The sequence below is a fragment of the Heptranchias perlo genome, unplaced genomic scaffold, assembly GCF_035084215.1.
Source record: "Heptranchias perlo isolate sHepPer1 unplaced genomic scaffold, sHepPer1.hap1 HAP1_SCAFFOLD_168, whole genome shotgun sequence".
In the NCBI taxonomy this organism is placed as follows: Eukaryota; Metazoa; Chordata; class Chondrichthyes; order Hexanchiformes; family Hexanchidae; genus Heptranchias; species Heptranchias perlo.
Window position 1 is genome coordinate 777,896 of NW_027138947.1, and position 22,393 is coordinate 800,288.

A 22,393-nucleotide genomic window follows, 5' to 3' on the forward strand; every position below is an offset into this window, starting at 1 on the left:
TACTGTGTTTACACTGAGGGGATTATCAGTTACTGCATTTACAATGAGGGGATTATCAGTTACTGTATTTACACTGAGGGGATTCTCAGTTACTGTATTTACAATGAGGTGATTATCATTTCCTGTATTTACAGTGAGGTAATTATCAGTTACTGCATTTAAACTGAGGGGATTATCAGTTATTGTATTTACACTGAGGGGATTATCAGTTATTGTATTTACACTGAGGGGATTATCAGTTATTGTATTTACACTGAGGCGATTTTCAGTGACTGTATTTATACTGAGGGGATTATCAGTTATTGTATTTACACAGAGGCGATTATCAGTTTCTGTATTTACACTGAGGGGATTATCAGTTCCTGTATTTACACTGAGGGGATTATCAGTTACTGTATTTACTCTGAGGCGATTATTAGTTTCTGTATTTACACTGCGGGGATTCTCAGTTACTGTATTTACTCTGAGGCGATTATCAGTTCCTGTATTTACACTGAGGGGATTATCAGTTACTGTATTTACTCTGAGGCGATTATCAGTTACTGTATTTACACTGAGGGGATTATCCGTTCCTGTAATTACACTGAGGGGATTATCAGTTAATGTATTTGCAGTGAGGTAATTATCAGTTACTGTATTTACACTGAGGGGATTATGAGTTACTGTATTTACACTGAGGAGATTATGAGTTGCTGTATTTACACTGAGTGGATTATCAGTTACTGTATTTACACTGAGGAGAGTATCAGTTACTGTATTTACACTGAGGGGATTATCAGTTACTTTATTTACACTGAGGGGATTATGAGTTACTGTATTTACACTGAGGGGATTATCAGTTACTGTATTTCCACTGAGGGGATTATGAGTTCCTGTATTTACACTGAAGGGATTATCAGTTACTGTATTTACACTGAGGGGATTATCAATTAATATATTTACACTGAGTGGATTCTCAGTTACTGTATTTACAACGAGGGGATTATCAGTTACTGTATTTACACTGAGGGGATTATCAGTTAATGTATTTACAGTGGGGTAATTATCATTTACTGTATTTACACTGAGGGGAATCTCAGTTACTGTATTTACACTGAGGGGATTGTCAGTTCCTGTATTTACACTGAGGGGATTATCAGTTCCTGTATTTACACTGAGGGGATTATCAGTTACTGCATTTGCACTGAGGGGATTATCAGTTACTGTATTTACACTGAGGGGATTATCAGTTACTGTATTTACACTGAGTGGATTATCAGTTCCTGTATTTACACTGAGGGGATTATCAGTTCCTGTATTTACACTGAGGGGATTATCAGTTACTGTATTTACACTGAGGGAATTATCAGTTCCTGTATTTAAACTGAGGGGATTATCAGTTACTGTATTTACACTGAGGGGATTATCAGTTCCTGTATTTACACTGAGGGGATTATCAATTACTGTATTTACACTGAGGGGATTATCAGTTACTGTATTTACACTGAGGAGATTATCAGTTCCTGAATTTAAACTGAGGGGATTATCAGTTCCTGAATTTACACTGAGGGGATTATCAGTTCCTGAATTTACACTGAGGGGATTATCAGTTACTGTATTTACACTGAGGGGATTATCAGTTACTGTATTTACACTGAGTGGATTATCAGTTCCTGTATTTACACTGAGGGGATTATCAGTTCCTGTATTTACACTGAGGGGATTATCAGTTACTGTATTTACACTGAGGGGATTATCAGTTCCTGTATTTACACTGAGGGGATTATCAGTTACTGTATTTACACTGAGGGGATTATCAGTTACTGTATTTACACTGAGGAGATTATTAGTTCCTGAATTTAAACTGAGGGGATTATCAGTTCCTGAATTTACACTGAGGGGATTATCAGTTACTGTATTTACACTGAGGGTATTATCAGTTACTGTATTTACACTGAGGGGATTATCAGTTCCTGTATTTACACTGAGGGAATTCTCAGTTGCTGTATTTGCACTGAGGTGATTATCAGTTCCCGTATTTACACTGAGGGGATTATCAGTTCCTGAATTTACACTGAGGGGATTATCAGTTCCTGTATTTACACTGAGGGGATTCTCAGTTACTGTATTTGCACTGAGGTAATTATCAGTTCCTGCATTTACACTGAGGGGAATCTCAGTTACTGTATTTACACTGAGGGGATTATCAGTTATTGTATTTGCACTGAGGGGATTATCAGATACTGTCTTTACACTGAGGGGATTATCAGTTGCTTTATTTACACTGAGGGGATTATCAGTTGCTGTACTTACACTGAGGGGATTATCAGTTACTGTATTTGCACTGAGGGGATTAGCAGTTACTGTATTTACACTGTGGGGATTATCAGTTGCTGTATTTACACTGAGGGGATTATCAGTTGCTGTTTTTACACTGAGGGGATTATCAGTTCCTGTATTTACACTGAGGGGATTATCAGTTGCTGTATTTACACTGAGGGGATTATGAGTTACTGTATTTACACTGAGGAGATTATGAGTTGCTGTATTTACACTGAGGGGATTATCAGTTACTGTATTTACACTGAGGGGATTATGAGTTATTGTATTTCCACTGAGGAGATTATGAGTTGCTGTATTTACACTGAGGGGATTATCAGTTACTGTATTTACACTGAGGGGATTATGAGTTACTGTATTAACACTGAGGGGATTATCAGTTACTTTATTTCCACTGAGGGGATTATGAGTTCCTGTATTTACACTGAAGGGATTATCAGTTACTGTATTTACACTGAGGGGATTATCAGTTCATATATTTACACTGAGGGGATTATCAGTTACTGAATTTACACTGAGTGGATTCTCAGTTACTGTATTTCCAACGAGGGGATTATCAGTTACTGTATTTACACTGAGGGGATTATCAGTTAATGTATTTACAGTGAGGTAATTATCACTTACTGTATTTACAATGAGGGGATTATCAGTGACTGCATTTACACTGAGGGGATTATCAGTTACTGTATTTACACGAATGGGATTATCAGTTACTGCTTTTACACTTAGGGGATTATCAGTTACTGCATTTACACTGAGGCAATTATCAGTTACTTTATTTACACTGAGGTGATTATCAGTTACTGTATTTAAACTGAGGCGATTATCAGTTACTGTATTTACACTGAGGGGAGTTTCAGTTACTGTATTTACACTGAGGTGATTATCAGTTGCTGTATTTACACTGAGGGGATTATCAGTTGCTGTATTTACACTGGGGGGATTATCAGTTACTGTATTTACACTGAGGGGATTATCAGTTGCTGCATTTACACTGGGGCGATTATCAGTTGCTGCATTTACACTGAGTGGAGTTTCAGTTCCTGTATTTACACTGAGGCGATTATCAGTTACTGTATTTACACTGAGGTGATTATCAGTTAATGTATTTACACTGAGGGGATTATTAGTTACTGTATTTACACTGAGGTGATTATCAGTTACTGTATTTACACTGAGGGGATTATCAGTTGCTGTATTTACACTGAGGTGATTATCAGTTAATGTATTTACACTGAGGTGATTATCAGTTACTGTATTTACACTGAGGTGATTATCAGTTACTGTATTTACAATGAGGGGATTATCAGTTACTGTATTTACACTGAGGGGATTATCAGTTAATGAATTTACACTGAGGTGATTATCAGTTACTGTATTTAAACTGAGGGGTTTATCAGTTACTGTATTTACACTGAGGTGATTATCAGTTACTGTATTTACAATGAGGGGATTATCAGTTACTGTATTTACACTGAGGGGATTATCAGTTACTGTATTTACACTGAGAGGATTCTCAGTTACTGTATTTACACTGAGGGGATTATCCGTTCCTGTAATTACACTGAGGGGATGATCAGTTAATGTATTTGCAGTGAGGTAATTATCAGTTACTGTATTTACACTGAGGGGATTATGAGTTACTGTATTTACACTGAGGAGATTATGAGTTGCTGTATTTACACTGAGTGGATTATCAGTTACTGTATTTACACTGAGGAGAGTATCAGTTACTGTATTTACACTGAGGGGATTATCAGTTACTTTATTTACACTGAGGGGATTATGAGTTACTGTATTTACACTGAGGGGATTATCAGTTACTGTATTTCCACTGAGGGGATTATCAGTTAATGTATTTACAGTGGGGTAATTATCATTTACTGTATTTACACTGAGGGGAATCTCAGTTACTGTATTTACACTGAGGGGATTGTCAGTTCCTGTATTTACACTGAGGCGATTATCAGTTCCTGTATTTACACTGAGGGGATTATCAGTTACTGTATTTACACTGAGGGGATTATCAGTTCCTGTATTTGCACTCAGGGGATTATCAGTTCCTGCATTTACACTGAGGGGATTATCAGTTCCTGAATTTACACTGAGGGGATTATCAGTTCCTGAATTTACACTGAGGGGATTATCAGTTACTGTATTTACACTGAGGGGATGATCAGTTACTGTATTTACACTGAGTGGATTATCAGTTCCTGTATTTACACTGAGGGGATTATCAGTTACTGTATTTACACTGAGGGGATGATCAGTTACTGTATTTACACTGAGTGGATTATCAGTTACTGTATTTACACTGAGGGGATTATCAGTTACTGTGTTTACACTGAGGGGATTATCAGTTGCTGCATTTACACTGGGGCGATTATCAGTTGCTGCATTTACACTGAGTGGAGTTTCAGTTCCTGTATTTACACTGAGGCGATTATCAGTTACTGTATTTACACAGAGGTGATTATCAGTTAATGTATTTACACTGAGGGGATTATTAGTTACTGTATTTACACTGAGGTGATTATCAGTTACTGTATTTACACTGAGGGGATTATCAGTTGCTGTATTTACACTGAGGTGATTATCAGTTAATGTATTTACACTGAGGTGATTATCAGTTACTGTATTTACACTGAGGTGATTATCAGTTACTGTATTTACAATGAGGGGATTATCAGTTACTGTATTTACACTGAGGGGATTATCAGTTAATGAATTTACACTGAGGTGATTATCAGTTACTGCATTTAAACTGAGGGGATTATCAGTTACTGTATTTACACTGAGGTGATTATCAGTTGCTGTATTTACACTGAGGTGATTATCAGTTACTGTATTTACAATGAGGGGATTATCAGTTACTGTATTTACACTGAGGGGATTATCAGTTACTGTATTTACACTGAGAGGATTCTCAGTTACTGTATTTACACTGAGGGGATTATCCGTTCCTGTAATTACACTGAGGGGATTATCAGTTAATGTATTTGCAGTGAGGTAATTATCAGTTACTGTATTTACACTGAGGGGATTATGAGTTACTGTATTTACACTGAGGAGATTATGAGTTGCTGTATTTACACTGAGTGGATTATCAGTTACTGTATTTACACTGAGGAGAGTATCAGTTACTGTATTTACACTGAGGGGATTATCAGTTACTTTATTTACACTGAGGGGATTATGAGTTACTGTATTTACACTGAGGGGATTATCAGTTACTGTATTTCCACTGAGGGGATTATGAGTTCCTGTATTTACACTGAAGGGATTATCAGTTACTGTATTTACACTGAGTGGATTCTCAGTTACTGTATTTACAATGAGGGGATTATCAGTTACTGTATTTACACTGAGGGGATTATCAGTTAATGTATTTACAGTGGGGTAATTCTCATTTACTGTATTTACACTGAGGGGAATCTCAGTTACTGTATTTACACTGAGGGGATTGTCAGTTCCTGTATTTACACTGAGGGGATTATCAGTTCCTGTATTTACACTGAGGGGATTATCAATTACTGTATTTACACTGAGGGGATTATCAGTTCCTGTATTTCCACTCAGGGGATTATCAGTTCCTGCATTTACACTGAGGGGATTATCAGTTCCTGAATTTACACTGAGGGGATTATCAGTTCCTGAATTTACACTGAGGGGATTATCAGTTACTGTATTTACACTGAGGGGATTATCAGTTACTGTATTTACACTGAGTGGATTATCAGTTCCTGTATTTACACTGAGGGGATTATCAGTTCCTGTATTTACACTGAGGGGATTATCAGTTGCTGTATTTACACTGAGGGGATTATCAGTTCCTGTATTTACACTGAGGGGATTATCAGTTACTGTATTTACACTGAGGGGATTATCAGTTACTGTATTTACACTGAGGAGATTATCAGTTCCTGAATTTAAACTGAGTGGATTATCAGTTCCTGAATTTACACTGAGGGGATTATCAGTTACTGTATTTACACTGAGGGGATTCTCAGTTGCTGTATTTGCACTGAGGTGATTATCAGTTCCTGTATTTACACTGAGGGTATTATCAGTTACTGTATTTACACTGAGGGGATTATCAGTTACTGTATTTACACTGAGGAGAGTATCAGTTACTGTATTTACACTGAGGGGATTATCAGTTACTTTATTTACACTGAGGGGATTATGAGTTACTGTATTTCCACTGAGGGGATTATCAGTTACTGTATTTCCACTGAGGGGATTATGAGTTCCTGTATTTACACTGAAGGGATTATCAGTTACTGTATTTACACTGAGTGGATTCTCAGTTACTGTATTTACAATGAGGGGATTATCAGTTACTGTATTTACACTGAGGGGATTATCAGTTAATGTATTTACAGTGGGGTAATTCTCATTTACTGTATTTACACTGGGGGGAATCTCAGTTACTGTATTTACACTGAATGGATTGTCAGTTCCTGTATTTACACTGAGGGGATTATCAGTTCCTGTATTTACACTGAGGGGATTATCAATTACTGTATTTACACTGAGGGGATTATCAGTTCCTGTATTTCCACTCAGGGGATTATCAGTTCCTGCATTTACACTGAGGGGATTATCAGTTCCTGAATTTACACTGAGGGGATTATCAGTTCCTGAATTTACACTGAGGGGATTATCAGTTACTGTATTTACACTGAGGGGATTATCAGTTACTGTATTTACACTGAGTGGATTATCAGTTCCTGTATTTACATTGAGGGGATTATCAGTTCCTGTATTTACACTGAGGGGATTATCAGTTGCTGTATTTACACTGAGGGGATTATCAGTTCCTGTATTTACACTGAGGGGATTATCAGTTACTGTATTTACACTGAGGGGATTATCAGTTACTGTATTTACACTGAGGAGATTATCAGTTCCTGAATTTAAACTGAGTGGATTATCAGTTCCTGAATTTACACTGAGGGGATTATCAGTTACTGTATTTACACTGAGGGGATTCTCAGTTGCTGTATTTGCACTGAGGTGATTATCAGTTCCTGTATTTACACTGAGGGTATTATCAGTTACTGTATTTACACTGAGGGGATTATCAGTTCCTGTATTTACACTGAGGGGATTCTCAGTTGCTGTATTTGCACTGAGGTGATTATCAGTTCCCGTATTTACACTGAGGGGATTATCAGTTCCTGAATTTACACTGAGGGGATTCTCAGTTCCTGTATTTGCACTGAGGTAATTATCAGTTCCTGCATTTACACTGAGGGGAATCTCAGTTACTGTATTTACACTGAGGGGATTATCAGTTACTGTATTTACACTGAGGGGAATCTTAGTTACTGTATTTACACTGAGGGGATTATCAGTTATTGTATTTGCACTGAGGGGATTATCAGATACTGTCTTTACACTGAGGGGATTATCAGTTGCTTTATTTACACTGAGGGGATTATCAGTTGCTGTACTTACACTGAGGGGATTATCAGTTACTGTATTTGCACTGAGGGGATTAGCAGTTACTGTATTTACACTGTGGGGATTATCAGTTGCTGTTTTTACACTGAGGGGATTATCAGTTCCTGTATTTACACTGAGGGGATTATCAGTTGCTGTATTTACACGGAGGGGATTATCAGTTACTGTATTTACACTGAGTGGATTATCAGTTGCTGTATTTACACTGAGGGGATTATCAGCTACTGTATTTACACTGAGTGGATTATCAGTTGCTGTATTTACACTGAGGGGATTATCAGCTACTGTATTTACACTGAGGGGATTATGAGTTGCTGTATTTACACTGATGGGATTATCAGTTACTGTATTTACACAGAGGTGATTATCAGTTACTGTATTTACACTGAGTGGATTATGAGTTGCTGTATTTACACTGAGGGGATTATCAGTTACTGTATTTAGACTGAGTGGATTCTCAGTTACTGCATGTACACTGAGTGGATTATCAGTTACTGTATTTACAGTGAGGTAATTATCAGTTACTGTATTTACACTGAGGGGATTATCAGTTACTGTATTTACACTGAGGTGATTATCAGTTCCTGCATTTACACTTAGGGGATTATCAGTTACTGTACTTAAACTGCGGGGATTCACAGTTACTGTATTTACACTGAGGGGAATATCAGTTCCTGTATTTATACTGAGGGGATTATCAGTTACTATATTTACACTGCGGGGATTATCAGTTGATGTATTTACACTGAGGTGATTATCAGTTCCTGTATTTACACTGAGGGGATTATCAGTTACTGTATTTCCACTGAGGAGATTATGAGTTGCTGTATTTACACTGAGGGGATTATCAGTTACTGTATTTACACTGAGGGGATTATGAGTTATTGTATTTACACTGAGGAGATTATGAGTTGCTGTATTTACACTGAGGGGATTATCAGTTACTGTATTTACACTGAGGCGATTATGAGTTACTGTATTTAAACTGAGGGGATTATCAGTTACTGTATTTCCACTGAGGGGATTATGAGTTCCTGTATTTACACTGAAGGGATTATCAGTTACTGTATTTACACTGAGGGGATTATCAGTTAATATATTTACACTGAGGGGATTATCAGTTACTGAATTTACACTGAGTGGATTCTCAGTTACTGTATTTACAACGAGGGGATTATCAGTTACTGTATTTACACTGAGGGGATTATCAGTTAATGTATTTACAGTGAGGTAATTATCACTTACTGTATTTACAATGAGGGGATTATCAGTGACTGCATTTACACTGAGGGGATTATCAGTTACTGTATTTACACTGAGGGGATTATCAGTTACTGTATTTACACTAATGGGATTATCAGTTACTGCTTTTACACTTAGGGGATTATCAGTTACTGCATTTGCACTGAGGCGATTATCAGTTACTTTATTTACACTGAGGTGATTATCAGTTCCTGAATTTAAACTGAGGGGATTATCAGTTCCTGAATTTACACTGAGGGGATTATCAGTTACTGTATTTACACTGAGGGGATTCTCAGTTGCTGTATTTGCACTGAGGTGATTATCAGTTCCTGCATTTACACTGAGGGTATTATCAGTTACTGTATTTACACTGAGGGGATTATCAGTTCCTGTATTTACACTGAGGGGATTCTCAGTTGCTGTATTTGCACTGAGGTGATTATCAGTTCCCGTATTTACACTGAGGGGATTATCAGTTCCTGAATTTACACTGAGGGGATTATCAGTTCCTGTATTTACACTGAGGGGATTCTCAGTTACTGTATTTGCACTGAGGTAATTATCAGTTCCTGCATTTACACTGAGGGGAATCTCAGTTACTGTATTTACACTGAGGGGAATCTTAGTTACTGTATTTACACTGAGGGGATTATCAGTTATTGTATTTGCACTGAGGGGATTATCAGATACTGTCTTTACACTGAGGGGATTATCAGTTGCTTTATTTACACTGAGGGGATTATCAGTTGCTGTACTTACACTGAGGGGATTATCAGTTACTGTATTTGCACTGAGGGGATTAGCAGTTACTGTATTTACACTGTGGGGATTATCAGTTGCTGTATTTACACTGAGGGGATTATCAGTTGCTGTATTTACACTGAGGGGATTATCAGTTCCTGTATTTACACTGAGGGGATTATCAGTTCCTGTATTTACACTGAGGGGATTATCAGTTGCTGTATTTACACGGAGGGGATTATCAGTTACTGTATTTACACTGAGTGGATTATCAGTTGCTGTATTGACACTGAGGGGATTATCAGCTACTGTATTTACACTGAGTGGATTATCAGTTGCTGTATTTACACTGAGGGGATTATCAGCTACTGTATTTACACTGAGGGGATTATGAGTTGCTGTATTTACACTGAGGGGATTATCAGTTACTGTATTTACAGTGAGGTAATTATCAGTTACTGTATTTACACTGAGGTGATTATCAGTTCCTGCATTTACATTTAGGGGATTATCAGTTACTGTACTTAAACTGCGGGGATTCACAGTTACTGTAATTACACTGAGGGGAATATCAGTTCCTGTATTTATACTGAGGGGATTATCAGTTACTATATTTACACTGCGGGGATTATCAGTTGATGTATTTGCACTGAGGTGATTATCAGTTCCTGTATTTACACTTAGGGGATTCTCAGTTACTGTATTTGCATTGAGTTAATTATCAGTTACTGTATTTACACTGAGGGGATTATGAGTTACTGTATTTACACTGAGGAGATTATGAGTTGCTGTATTTACACTGAGGGGATTATCAGTTACTGTATTTACACTGAGGGGATTATGAGTTATTGTATTTACACTGAGGAGATTATGAGTTGCTGTATTTACACTGAGGGGATTATCAGTTACTGTATTTACACTGAGGGGATTATGAGTTACTGTATTTACACTGAGGGGATTATCAGTTACTGTATTTACACTGAGGGGATTTTGAGTTCCTGTATTTACACTGAAGGGATTATCAGTTACTGTATTTACACTGAGGGGATTATCAGTTAATATATTTACACTGAGGGGATTATCAGTTACTGTATTTACACTGAGGGGATTATCAGTTAATATATTTACACTGAGGGGATTATCAGTTACTGAATTTACACTGAGTGGATTCTCAGTTACTGTATTTACAACGAGGGGATTATCAGTTACTGTATTTACACTGAGGGGATTATCAATTAATGTATTTACAGTGAGGTAATTATCACTTACTGTATTTACAATGAGGGGATAATCAGTGACTGCATTTACACTGAGGGGATTATCAGTTACTGTATTTACACTGAGGGGATTATCAGTTACTGTATTTACACTAATGGGATTATCAGTTACTGCTTTTACACTTAGGGGATTATCAGTTACTGCAATTACACTGAGGCGATTATCAGTTACTTTATTTACACTGAGGTGATTATCAGTTACTGTATTTAAACTGAGGCGATTATCAGTTACAGTATTTACACTGAGGGGAGTTTCAGTTACTGTATTTACACTGAGGTGATTATCAGTTGCTGTATTTTCACTGAGGGGATTATCAGTTGCTGTATTTACACTGGGGGGATTATCAGTTACTGTATTTACACTGAGGGGATTATCAGTTGCTGCATTTACACTGGGGCGATTATCAGTTGCTGCATTTACACTGAGGGGAGTTTCAGTTCCTGTATTTACACTGAGGCGATTATCAGTTACTGTATTTACACTGAGGTGATTATCAGTTAATGTATTTACACTGAGGGGATTATTAGTTACTGTATTTACACTGAGGTGATTATCAGTTACTGTATTTACACTGAGGGGATTATCAGTTCCTGTATTTACACTGAGGTGATTATCAGTTAATGTATTTACACTGAGGTGATTATCAGTTACTGTATTTACACTGAGGTGATTATCAGTTACTGTATTTACAATGAGGGGATTATGAGTTTCTGTATTTACACTGAGGGGATTATCAGTTAATGAATTTACACTGAGGTGATTATCAGTTACTGTATTTAAACTGAGGGGATTATCAGTTACTGTATTTACACTGAGGTGATTATCAGTTACTGTATTTACACTGAGGTGATTATCAGTTACTGTATTTACAATGAGGGGATTATCAGTTACTGTATTTACATTGAGAGGATTATCAGTTAATGTATTTACACTGAGGTGATTATCAGTCACTGTATTTACACTGACTGGATTCTAAGTTACTGTATTTACACTGAGGGGATTATCAGTTGCTGTATTTACACTGAGGGGATTATCAGTTACTGTATTTACACTGAGGGAATTATGAGTCGCTGTATTTGCACTGAGGGGATTATCAGTTGCTGTATTTACACTGAGGGGATTATCAGTTACTGTATTTACACTGAGGGAATTATGAGTTGCTGTATTTACACTGAGGGGATTATCAGTTGCTGTATTTACACTGAGGTGATTATCAGTTACTGTATTAACACTGAGGGGATCATGAGTTACTGTATTTACACTGAGGGGATTATCAGTTACTGTATTTACACAGAGGTGATTATCAGTTCCTGTATTTACACTGAGGGGATTATCAGTTACTGTATTTGCACTGAGTGGATTCTCAGTTACTGTATGTACACTGAGGGGATTATCAGTTACTGTATTTACAGTGAGGTAATTATCAGTTATTGTATTTACACTGAGGTGATTATCTGTTCCTGTATTTACACTGAGGGGATTATCAGTTCCTGTATTTACAATGAGGGGATTAACAGTTACTGTATTTACACTGAGGTGATTATCAGTTCCTGTATTTACACTGAGGGGATTATCAGTTACTGTATTTACACTGAGGGGATTATCCATTCCTGTATTTACACTGAGGGGAATATCAGTTAATGTATTTACACTGCGGGGATTCTCAGTTAATGTATTTGCAGTGAGGTAATTATCAGTTACTGTATTTACACTGAGGGGATTATCAGTTACTGTATTTGCACTGAGGAGATTATGAGTTGCTGTATTTAAACTGAGTGGATTATCAGTTACTCTATTTACACTGAGGGGATTATCAGTTACTGTATTCACACTGAGGGGATTATCAGTTACTGTATTTACACTGAGGGGTTTATCAGTTCCTGTATTTACACTGACTGGATTCTCAGTTGCTGTATTTACAGTGAGGTAATTATCAGTTACTGTATTTACACTGAGGGGATTATGAGTTGCTGTATTAACACTGAGGGAATTATCAGGTACTGTATTTACACTTAGGGGATTATCAGTTATTGTATTTACACTGCGGGGATCATCAGTTATTGTATTTGCACTGAGGCGATTATCAGTTACTGTATTTACACTGAGGCGATTATCATTTATTGTACTTACACTGATGCGATTATCAGTTTCTGTATTGACACTGAGGGGATTATCAGTTCCTGTATTTACACTGAGGGGAGTTTCAGTTACTGTATTTACACTGAGGCGATTATCAGTTACTGTATTTACACTGAGGGGATTATCCGTTCCTGTATTTACACTGAGGGGAGTTTCAGTTACTGTATTTACACTGAGGGGATTATCCGTTCCTGTATTTACACTGAGGGGATTATCCGTTCCTGTATTTACACTGAGGGGATTATCCGTTCCTGTATTTACACTGAGGGGAGTTTCAGTTACTTTATTTACACTGCGGGGATTCTCAGTTACTGTATTTACACTGAGGGGATTAGCCGTTCCTGTATTTACACTGAGGGGATTATCCGTTCCTGTATTTACACTGAGGGGTTATCAGTTACTGTATTTAGACTGTGGGGATTATGAGTTACTGTATTTACGCTGAGGAGATTATGAGTTGCTGTATTTACACTGAGGAGATTGTGAGTTGCTGTATTTACACTGAGGGGATTATCAGTTACTGTATTTACACTGAGGGGATTATGAGTTACTGTATTTACACTGAGGGGATTATCAGTTACTGTATTTACACTGAGGGGATTATGAGTTCCTGTATTTACACTGAAGGGATTATCAGTTACTGTATTTACACTGAGGGGATTATCAGTTAATATATTTACACTGAGGGGATTATCAGTTACTGAATTTACACTGAGTGGATTCTCAGTTACTGTATTTACAACGAGGGGATTATCAGTGACTGCATTTACACTGAGGGGATTATCAGTTACTGTATTTACACTGAGGGGATTATCAGTTACTGTATTTACACTAATGGGATTATCAGTTACTGCTTTTACACTTAGGGGATTATCAGTTACTGCAATTACACTGAGGCGATTATCAGTTACTTTATTTACACTGAGGTGATTATCAGTTACTGTATTTAAACTGAGGCGATTATCAGTTACTGTATTTACACTGAGGGGAGTTTCAGTTACTGTATTTACACTGAGGTGATTATCAGTTGCTGTATTTACACTGAGGGGATTATCAGTTGCTGTATTTACACTGGGGGGATTATCAGTTACTGTATTTACACTGAGGGGATTATCAGTTGCTGCATTTACACTGGGGCGATTATCAGTTGCTGCATTTACACTGAGGGGAGTTTCAGTTCCTGTATTTACACTGAGGCGATTATCAGTTACTCTATTTACACTGAGGTGATTATCAGTTAATGTATTTACACTGAGGGGATTATTAGTTACTGTATTTACACTGAGGTGATTATCAGTTGCTGTATTTACACTGAGGGGATTATCAGTTGCTGTATTTACACTGAGGTGATTATCAGTTAATGTATTTACACTGAGGTGATTATCAGTTACTGTATTTACACTGAGGTGATTATCAGTTACTGTATTTACAATGAGGGGATTATGAGTTACTGTATTTACACTGAGGGGATTATCAGTTAATGAATTTACACTGAGGTGATTATCAGTTACTGTATTTAAACTGAGGGGATTATCAGTTACTGTATTTACACTGAGGTGATTATCAGTTACTGTATTTACACTGAGGTGATTATCAGTTACTGTATTTACACTGAGAGGATTATCAGTTAATGTATTTACACTGAGGTGATTATCAGTTACTGTATTTACACTGACTGGATTCTAAGTTACTGTATTTACACTGAGGGGATTATCAGTTGCTGTATTTACACTGAGGGGATTATCAGTTACTGTATTTACACTGAGGGAATTATGAGTCGCTGTATTTACACTGAGGGGATTATCAGTTGCTGTATTTACACTGAGGGAATTATGAGTTGCTGTATTTACACTGAGGGGATTATCAGTTGCTGTATTTACACTGAGGTGATTATCAGTTACTGTATTAACACTGAGGGGATCATGAGTTACTGTATTTACACTGAGGGGATTATCAGTTACTGTATTTACACAGAGGTGATTATCAGTTCCTGTATTTACACTGAGGGGATTATCAGTTACTGTATTTGCACTGAGTGGATTCTCAGTTACTGTATGTACACTGAGGGGATTATCAGTTACTGTATTTACAGTGAGGTAATTATCAGTTATTGTATTTACACTGAGGTGATTATCTGTTCCTGTATTTACACTGAGGGGATTATCAGTTCCTGTATTTACAATGAGGGGATTAACAGTTACTGTATTTACACTGAGGTGATTATCAGTTCCTGTATTTACACTGAGGGGATTATCAGTTACTGTATTTACACTGAGGGGATTATCCATTCCTGTATTTACACTGAGGGGAATATCAGTTAACGTATTTACACTGCGGGGATTCTCAGTTAATGTATTTGCAGTGAGGTAATTATCAGTTACTGTATTTACACTGAGGGGATTATCAGTTACTGTATTTGCACTGAGGAGATTATGAGTTGCTGTATTTAAACTGAGTGGATTATCAGTTACTGTATTTACACTGAGGGGATTATCAGTTACTGTATTCACACTGAGGGGATTATCAGTTACTGTATTTACACTGAGGGGTTTATCAGTTCCTGTATTTACACTGACTGGATTCTCAGTTACTGTATTTACAGTGAGGTAATTATCAGTTACTGTATTTACACTGAGGGGATTATGAGTTGCTGTATTAACACTGAGGGAATTATCAGTTACTGTATTTACACTTAGGGGATTATCAGTTATTGTATTTACACTGCGGGGATTATCAGTTATTGTATTTGCACTGAGGCGATTATCAGTTACTGTATTTACACTGAGGCGATTATGAGTTACTGTATTTACACTGAGGGGATTATCATTTATTGTACTTACACTGATGCGATTATCAGTTTCTGTATTTACACTGAGGGGATTATCAGTTCCTGTATTTACACTGAGGGGAGTTTCAGTTACTGTATTTACACTGAGGCGATTATCAGTTACTGTATTTACACTGAGGGGATTATCCGTTCCTGTATTTACACTGAGGGGAGTTTCAGTTACTGTATTTACACTGAGGGGATTATCCGTTCCTGTATTTACACTGAGGGGATTATCCGTTCCTGTATTTACACTGAGGGGATTATCCGTTCCTGTATTTACACTGAGGGGAGTTTCAGTTACTTTATTTACACTGCGGGGATTCTCAGTTACTGTATTTACACTGAGGGGATTAGCCGTTCCTGTATTTACACTGAGGGGATTATCCGTTCCTGTATTTACACTGAGGGGATTATCAGTTACTGTATTTAGACTGTGGGGATTATGAGTTACTGTATTTACGCTGAGGAGATTATGAGTTGCTGTATTTACACTGAGGAGATTGTGAGTTGCTGTATTTACACTGAGTGGATGATCAGTTACTGTATTTACACTGAGGGGATTATCAGTTATTGTATTTACACTGAGGAGAGTATCAGTTACTGTATTTACACTGAGGGGATTATCAGTTACTGTATTTACACTGAGGGGATTATGAGTTACTGTATTTACACTGAGGGGATTATCAGTTACTGTATTTCCACTGAGGGGATTATGAGTTCCTGTATTTACACTGAAGGGATTATCAGTTACTGTATTTACACTGAGGGGATTATCAGTTCCTGTATTTACACTGAGGGGAGTTTCAGTTACTGTATTTACACTGAGGCGATTATCAGTTACTGTATTTACACTGAGGGGATTATCCGTTCCTGTATTTACACTGAGGGGAGTTTCAGTTACTGTATTTACACTGAGGGGATTATCCGTTCCTGTATTTACACTGAGGGGATTATCCGTTCCTGTATTTACACTGAGGGGATTATCCGTTCCTGTATTTACACTGAGGGGAGTTTCAGTTACTTTATTTACACTGCGGGGATTCTCAGTTACTGTATTTACACTGAGGGGATTAGCCGTTCCTGTATTTACACTGAGGGGATTATCCGTTCCTGTATTTACACTGAGGGGATTATCAGTTACTGTATTTAGACTGTGGGGATTATGAGTTACTGTATTTACGCTGAGGAGATTATGAGTTGCTGTATTTACACTGAGGAGATTGTGAGTTGCTGTATTTACACTGAGTGGATGATCAGTTACTGTATTTACACTGAGGGGATTATCAGTTATTGTATTTACACTGAGGAGAGTATCAGTTACTGTATTTACACTGAGGGGATTATCAGTTACTGTATTTACACTGAGGGGATTATGAGTTACTGTATTTACACTGAGGGGATTATCAGTTACTGTATTTCCACTGAGGGGATTATGAGTTCCTGTATTTACACTGAAGGGATTATCAGTTACTGTATTTACACTGAGGGGATTATCAGTTAATATATTTACACTGAGGGGATTATCAGTTACTGAATTTACACTGACTGGATTCTCAGTTACTGTATTTACAACAAGGGGATTATCAGCAACTGTATTTACACTGAGGGGATTATCAGTTAATGTATTTACAGTGAGGTAATTATCATTTACTGTGTTTACAATGAGGGGATTATCAGTGACTGTATTTACACTGAGGGGATTATCAGTTGCTGTATTTACACTGAGGGGATTATCAGTTATTGCTTTTACACTTAGGGGATTATCAGTTACTGTATTTACACTGAGGCGATTATCAGTTACTTTATTTACACTGAGGTGATTATCAGTTACTGTATTTACATTGTGGGGAGTTTCAGTTACTGTATTTACACTGAGGCGATTATCAGTTGCTGTATTTACACTGAGGGGATTATCAGTTGCTGTATTTAAACTGGGGGGATTATCAGTTACTGCATTTACACTGAGGTGAGTTTCAGTTCCTGTATTTACACTGAGGTGATTATCAGTTAATGTATTTACACTGAGGGGATTATCAGTTACTGTATTTACACTGAGCTGATTATCAGTTACTGTATTTACAATGAGGGGATTATCAGTTACTGTATTTACACTGAGGGGATCATCAGTTACTCTATTTACACTGAGGGGATTATCAGTTAATGTATTTACACTGAGATGATTATCAGTTACTGTATTTACACTGAGGGGATTATCAGTTACTGTATTTACACTGAGGTGATTATCAGTTACTGTATTTACACTGAGGTGATTATCAGTTACTGTATTTACAATGAGGGGATTATCAGTTACTGTATTTCACTGAGGGGATTATCAGTTACTGTATTTACACTGAGGGGATTATCAGTTAATGTATTTACACTGAGGTGATTATCAGTTCCTGTATTTACACTGACTGGATTCTAAGTTACTGTATTTACACTGAGGGGATTATCAGTTGCTGTATTTAGACTGAGGGGATTATCAGTTACTGTATTTACACTGAGGGAATTATGAGTTGCTGTATTTACACTGAGGTGATTATCAGTTACTGTATTTACACTGACGGGATTATGAGTTGCTGTATTTACACTGAGGGGATTATCAGTTACTGTATTTACACTGAGGGGATTATCAGTTGCTGTATTTACACTGAGGGGATTATCAGTTACTGTATTTGCACTGAGTGGATTCTCAGTTACTGTATGTACACTGAGGGGATTATCAGTTACTGTATTTACAGTGAGGTAATTATCAGTTATTGTATTTACACTGAGGCGATTATCAGTTCCTGTATTTACAATGAGGGGATTATCAGTTACTGTATTTAAACTGAGGCGATTATCAGTTACTGTATTTACACTGAGGGGAGTTTCAGTTACTGTATTTACACTGAGGCGATTATCAGTTGCTGTATTTACACTGAGGGGATTATCAGTTGCTGTATTTACACTGGGGGGATTATCAGTTACTGTATTTACACTGAGGGGATTATCAGTTACTGCATTTAAACTGGGGGGATTATCAGTTACTGTATTTACAGTGAGGGGAGTTTCAGTTCCTGTATTTACACTGAGGCGATTATCAGTTACTTTATTTACACTGAGGTGATTATCAGTTAATGTATTTACACTGAGGTGATTATCAGTTACTGTATTTACACTGAGGTGATTATGAGTTACTGTATTTACACTGAGGCGATTATCAGTTACTGTATTTACACTGAGGTGATTATCAGTTACTGTATTTACACTGAGGTGATTATGAGTTACTGTATTTACAATGAGGGGATTATCAGTTACTGTATTCACAATGAGGGGATTATCAGTTACCGTATTTACACTGAGGGGATTATCAGTTACTGTATTTACACTGAGGTGATTATCAGTTACTGTATTTACAATGAGGGGATTATCAGTTACTGTATTCACACTGAGGGGATTATCAGTTAGTGTATTTACACTGAGGGGATTATCAGTTACTGTATTTACACTGAGGGGATTATCAGTTACTGTATTTACACTGAGGGGATTATCCATTCCTGTATTTACACTGAGGGGATTATCAGTTACTGTATTGCACTGCGGGGATTCTCAGTTAATGTATTTGCAGTGATGTAATTATCAGTTACTGTATTTACACTGAGGCGATTATGAGTTGCTGTATTAACACTGAGGGAATTATCAGTTACTGTATTTACACTTAGGGGATTATCAGTTATTGTATTTACACTGCGGGGATTATCAGTTATTGTATTTGCACTGAGGCGATTATCAGTTACTGTATTTACACTGAGGGGATTATCAGTTCCTGTATTTACACTGAGGCGATTATCAGTTACTGTATTTACACTGAGGGGATTATCAGTTCCTGTATTTACACTGACTGGATTGTCAGTTACTGTATTTGCAATGAGGGGATTATCAGTCACTGCATTTACAATGAGGGGATTATCAGTTACTGTATTTACACTGAGGGGATTCTCAGTTACTGTATTAACACTGAGGGGATTATCAGTTCATGTATAAACAGTGAGGGGATTATCAGTTACTGTATTTACACTGAGGGGATTATCAGTTACTGTATTCACACTGAGGGGATTATCAGTTACTGTATTTACACTGAGGGGATTATCAGTTACTGTATTTACACTGAGGGGATTATCAGTTACTGTATTCACACTGAGGGGATTATCAGTTACTGTGTTTACACTGAGGGGATTATCAGTTCCTGTATTTACACTGACTGGATTGTCAGTTACTGTGTTTGCAATGAGGGGATTATCAGTTACTGCATTTACAATGAGGGGATTATCAGTTACTGTATTTACACTGAGGGGATTCTCAGTTACTGTATTTACAATGAGGTGATTATCATTTCCTGTATTTACAGTGAGGTAATTATCAGTTACTGCATTTACACTGAGGGGATTATGAGTTGCTGTATTAACACTGAGGGGATTATCAGTTATTGTATTTACACTTAGGGGATTATCAGTTATTGTATTTACACTGAGGGGATTATCAGTTATTGTATTTGCACTGAGGCGATTATCAGTTACTGTATTTACACTGAGGCGATTATCAGTTACTGTATTTACACTGAGGGGAGTTTCATTTGCTGTATTTACACTGAGGGGATTATCAGTTACTGTATTTATACTGAGGGGATTATCAGTTACTGTATTTACACTGAGGGGATTATCAGTTGCTGTATTTACACTGAGGTGATTATCAGTTAATGTATTTACACTGAGGGGATTATCAGTTACTGTATTTACACTGAGGTGATTATCAGTTACTGTATTTACACTGAGGTGATTATCAGTTACTGTATTTACAATGAGGGGATTATCAGTTACTGTATTTACACTGAGGGGATTATCAGTTACTGTATTTACACTGAGGTGATTATCAGTTACTGTATTTACACTGAGGTGATTATCAGTTACTGTATTTACAATGAGGGGATTATCAGTTACTGTATTTACACTGAGGGGATTATCAGTTAGTGTATTTACACTGAGGGGATGATCAGTTAATGTATTTACACTGAGGTGATTATCAGTTCCTGTATTTACACTGACTGGATTCTAAGTTACTTTATTTACACTGAGGGGATTATCAGTTGCAGTATTTACACTGAGGGGATTATCAGTTACTGTATTTGCACTGAGGGAATTATGAGTTTCTGTATTTACACTGAGGTGATTATCAGTTACTGTATTTGCACTGAGGGGATTATCAGTTACTGTATTTGCACTGAGGGGATTATCAGTTACTGTATTTACACTGAGGGGATTATCCATTCCTGTATTTACACTGAGGGGATTATCAGTTCCTGTATTTACACTGAGGGGATTATCAGTTACTGTATTTACACTGAGGGGATTATCCATTCCTGTATTTACACTGAGGGGATTATCAGTTACTGTATTTGCACTGCGGGGATTCTCAGTTAATGTATTTGCAGTGAGGTAATTATCAGTTACTGTATTTACACTGAGGGGATTATGAGTTACTGTATTTACACTGAGGAGATTATGAGTTGCTGTATTTACACTGAGTGGATTATCAGTTACTGTATTTACACTGAGGAGTTTATCAGTTACTGTATTTACACTGAGGGGATTATGAGTTGCTGTATTAACACTGAGGGGATTATCAGTTCATGTATAAACAGTGAGGGGATTATCAGTTACTGTATTTACACTGAGGGGATTATCAGTTACTGTATTCACACTGAGGGGATTATCAGTTACTGTGTTTACACTGAGGGGATTATCAGTTCCTGTATTTGCACTGACTGGATTCTCAGTTACTGTATTTGCAATGAGGGGATTATCAGTTACTGCATTTACAATGAGGGGATTATCAGTTACTGTATTTAAACTGAGGGGATTCTCAGTTACTGTATTTACAATGAGGTGATGATCATTTCCTGTATTTGCAGTGAGGTAATTATCAGTTACTGCATTTACACTGAGGGGATTATGAGTTGCTGTATTAACACTGAGGGGATTATCAGTTACTGTATTTACACTTAGTGGATTATCAGTTATTGTATTTACACTGAGGGGATTATCAGTTATTGTATTTGCACTGAGGCGATTATCAGTTACTGTATTTACACTGAGGCGATTATCAGTTACTGTATTTACACTGAGGGGAGTTTCATTTGCTGTATTTACACTGAGGAGATTATCAGTTACTGTATTTATACTGAGGGGATTATCAGTTACTGTATTTGCACTGAGGGGATTATCAGTTTCTGTATTTACACTGAGGGGATTTTCAGTTCCTGTATTTGCACTGAGGGGATTATCAGTTCCTGTATTTACACTGAGGGGATTATCAGTTACTGTATTTACACTG

General features: G+C 37.1%; 1 protein-coding gene across 1 annotated transcript in view; it reads right to left on the reverse strand.

The window, feature by feature from the left end:
* LOC137309551 (mucin-2-like) overlaps window positions 1-22,393 on the reverse strand; it is a 165,151-nt gene that overhangs the window by 100,736 nt on the left and 42,022 nt on the right. The window contains exon 11 of the mRNA XM_067977696.1: window positions 20,202-20,399. Within this exon, the coding sequence (XP_067833797.1) occupies window positions 20,202-20,399 (198 nt within the window). The remainder of the gene's footprint in view (window positions 1-20,201; window positions 20,400-22,393) is intronic.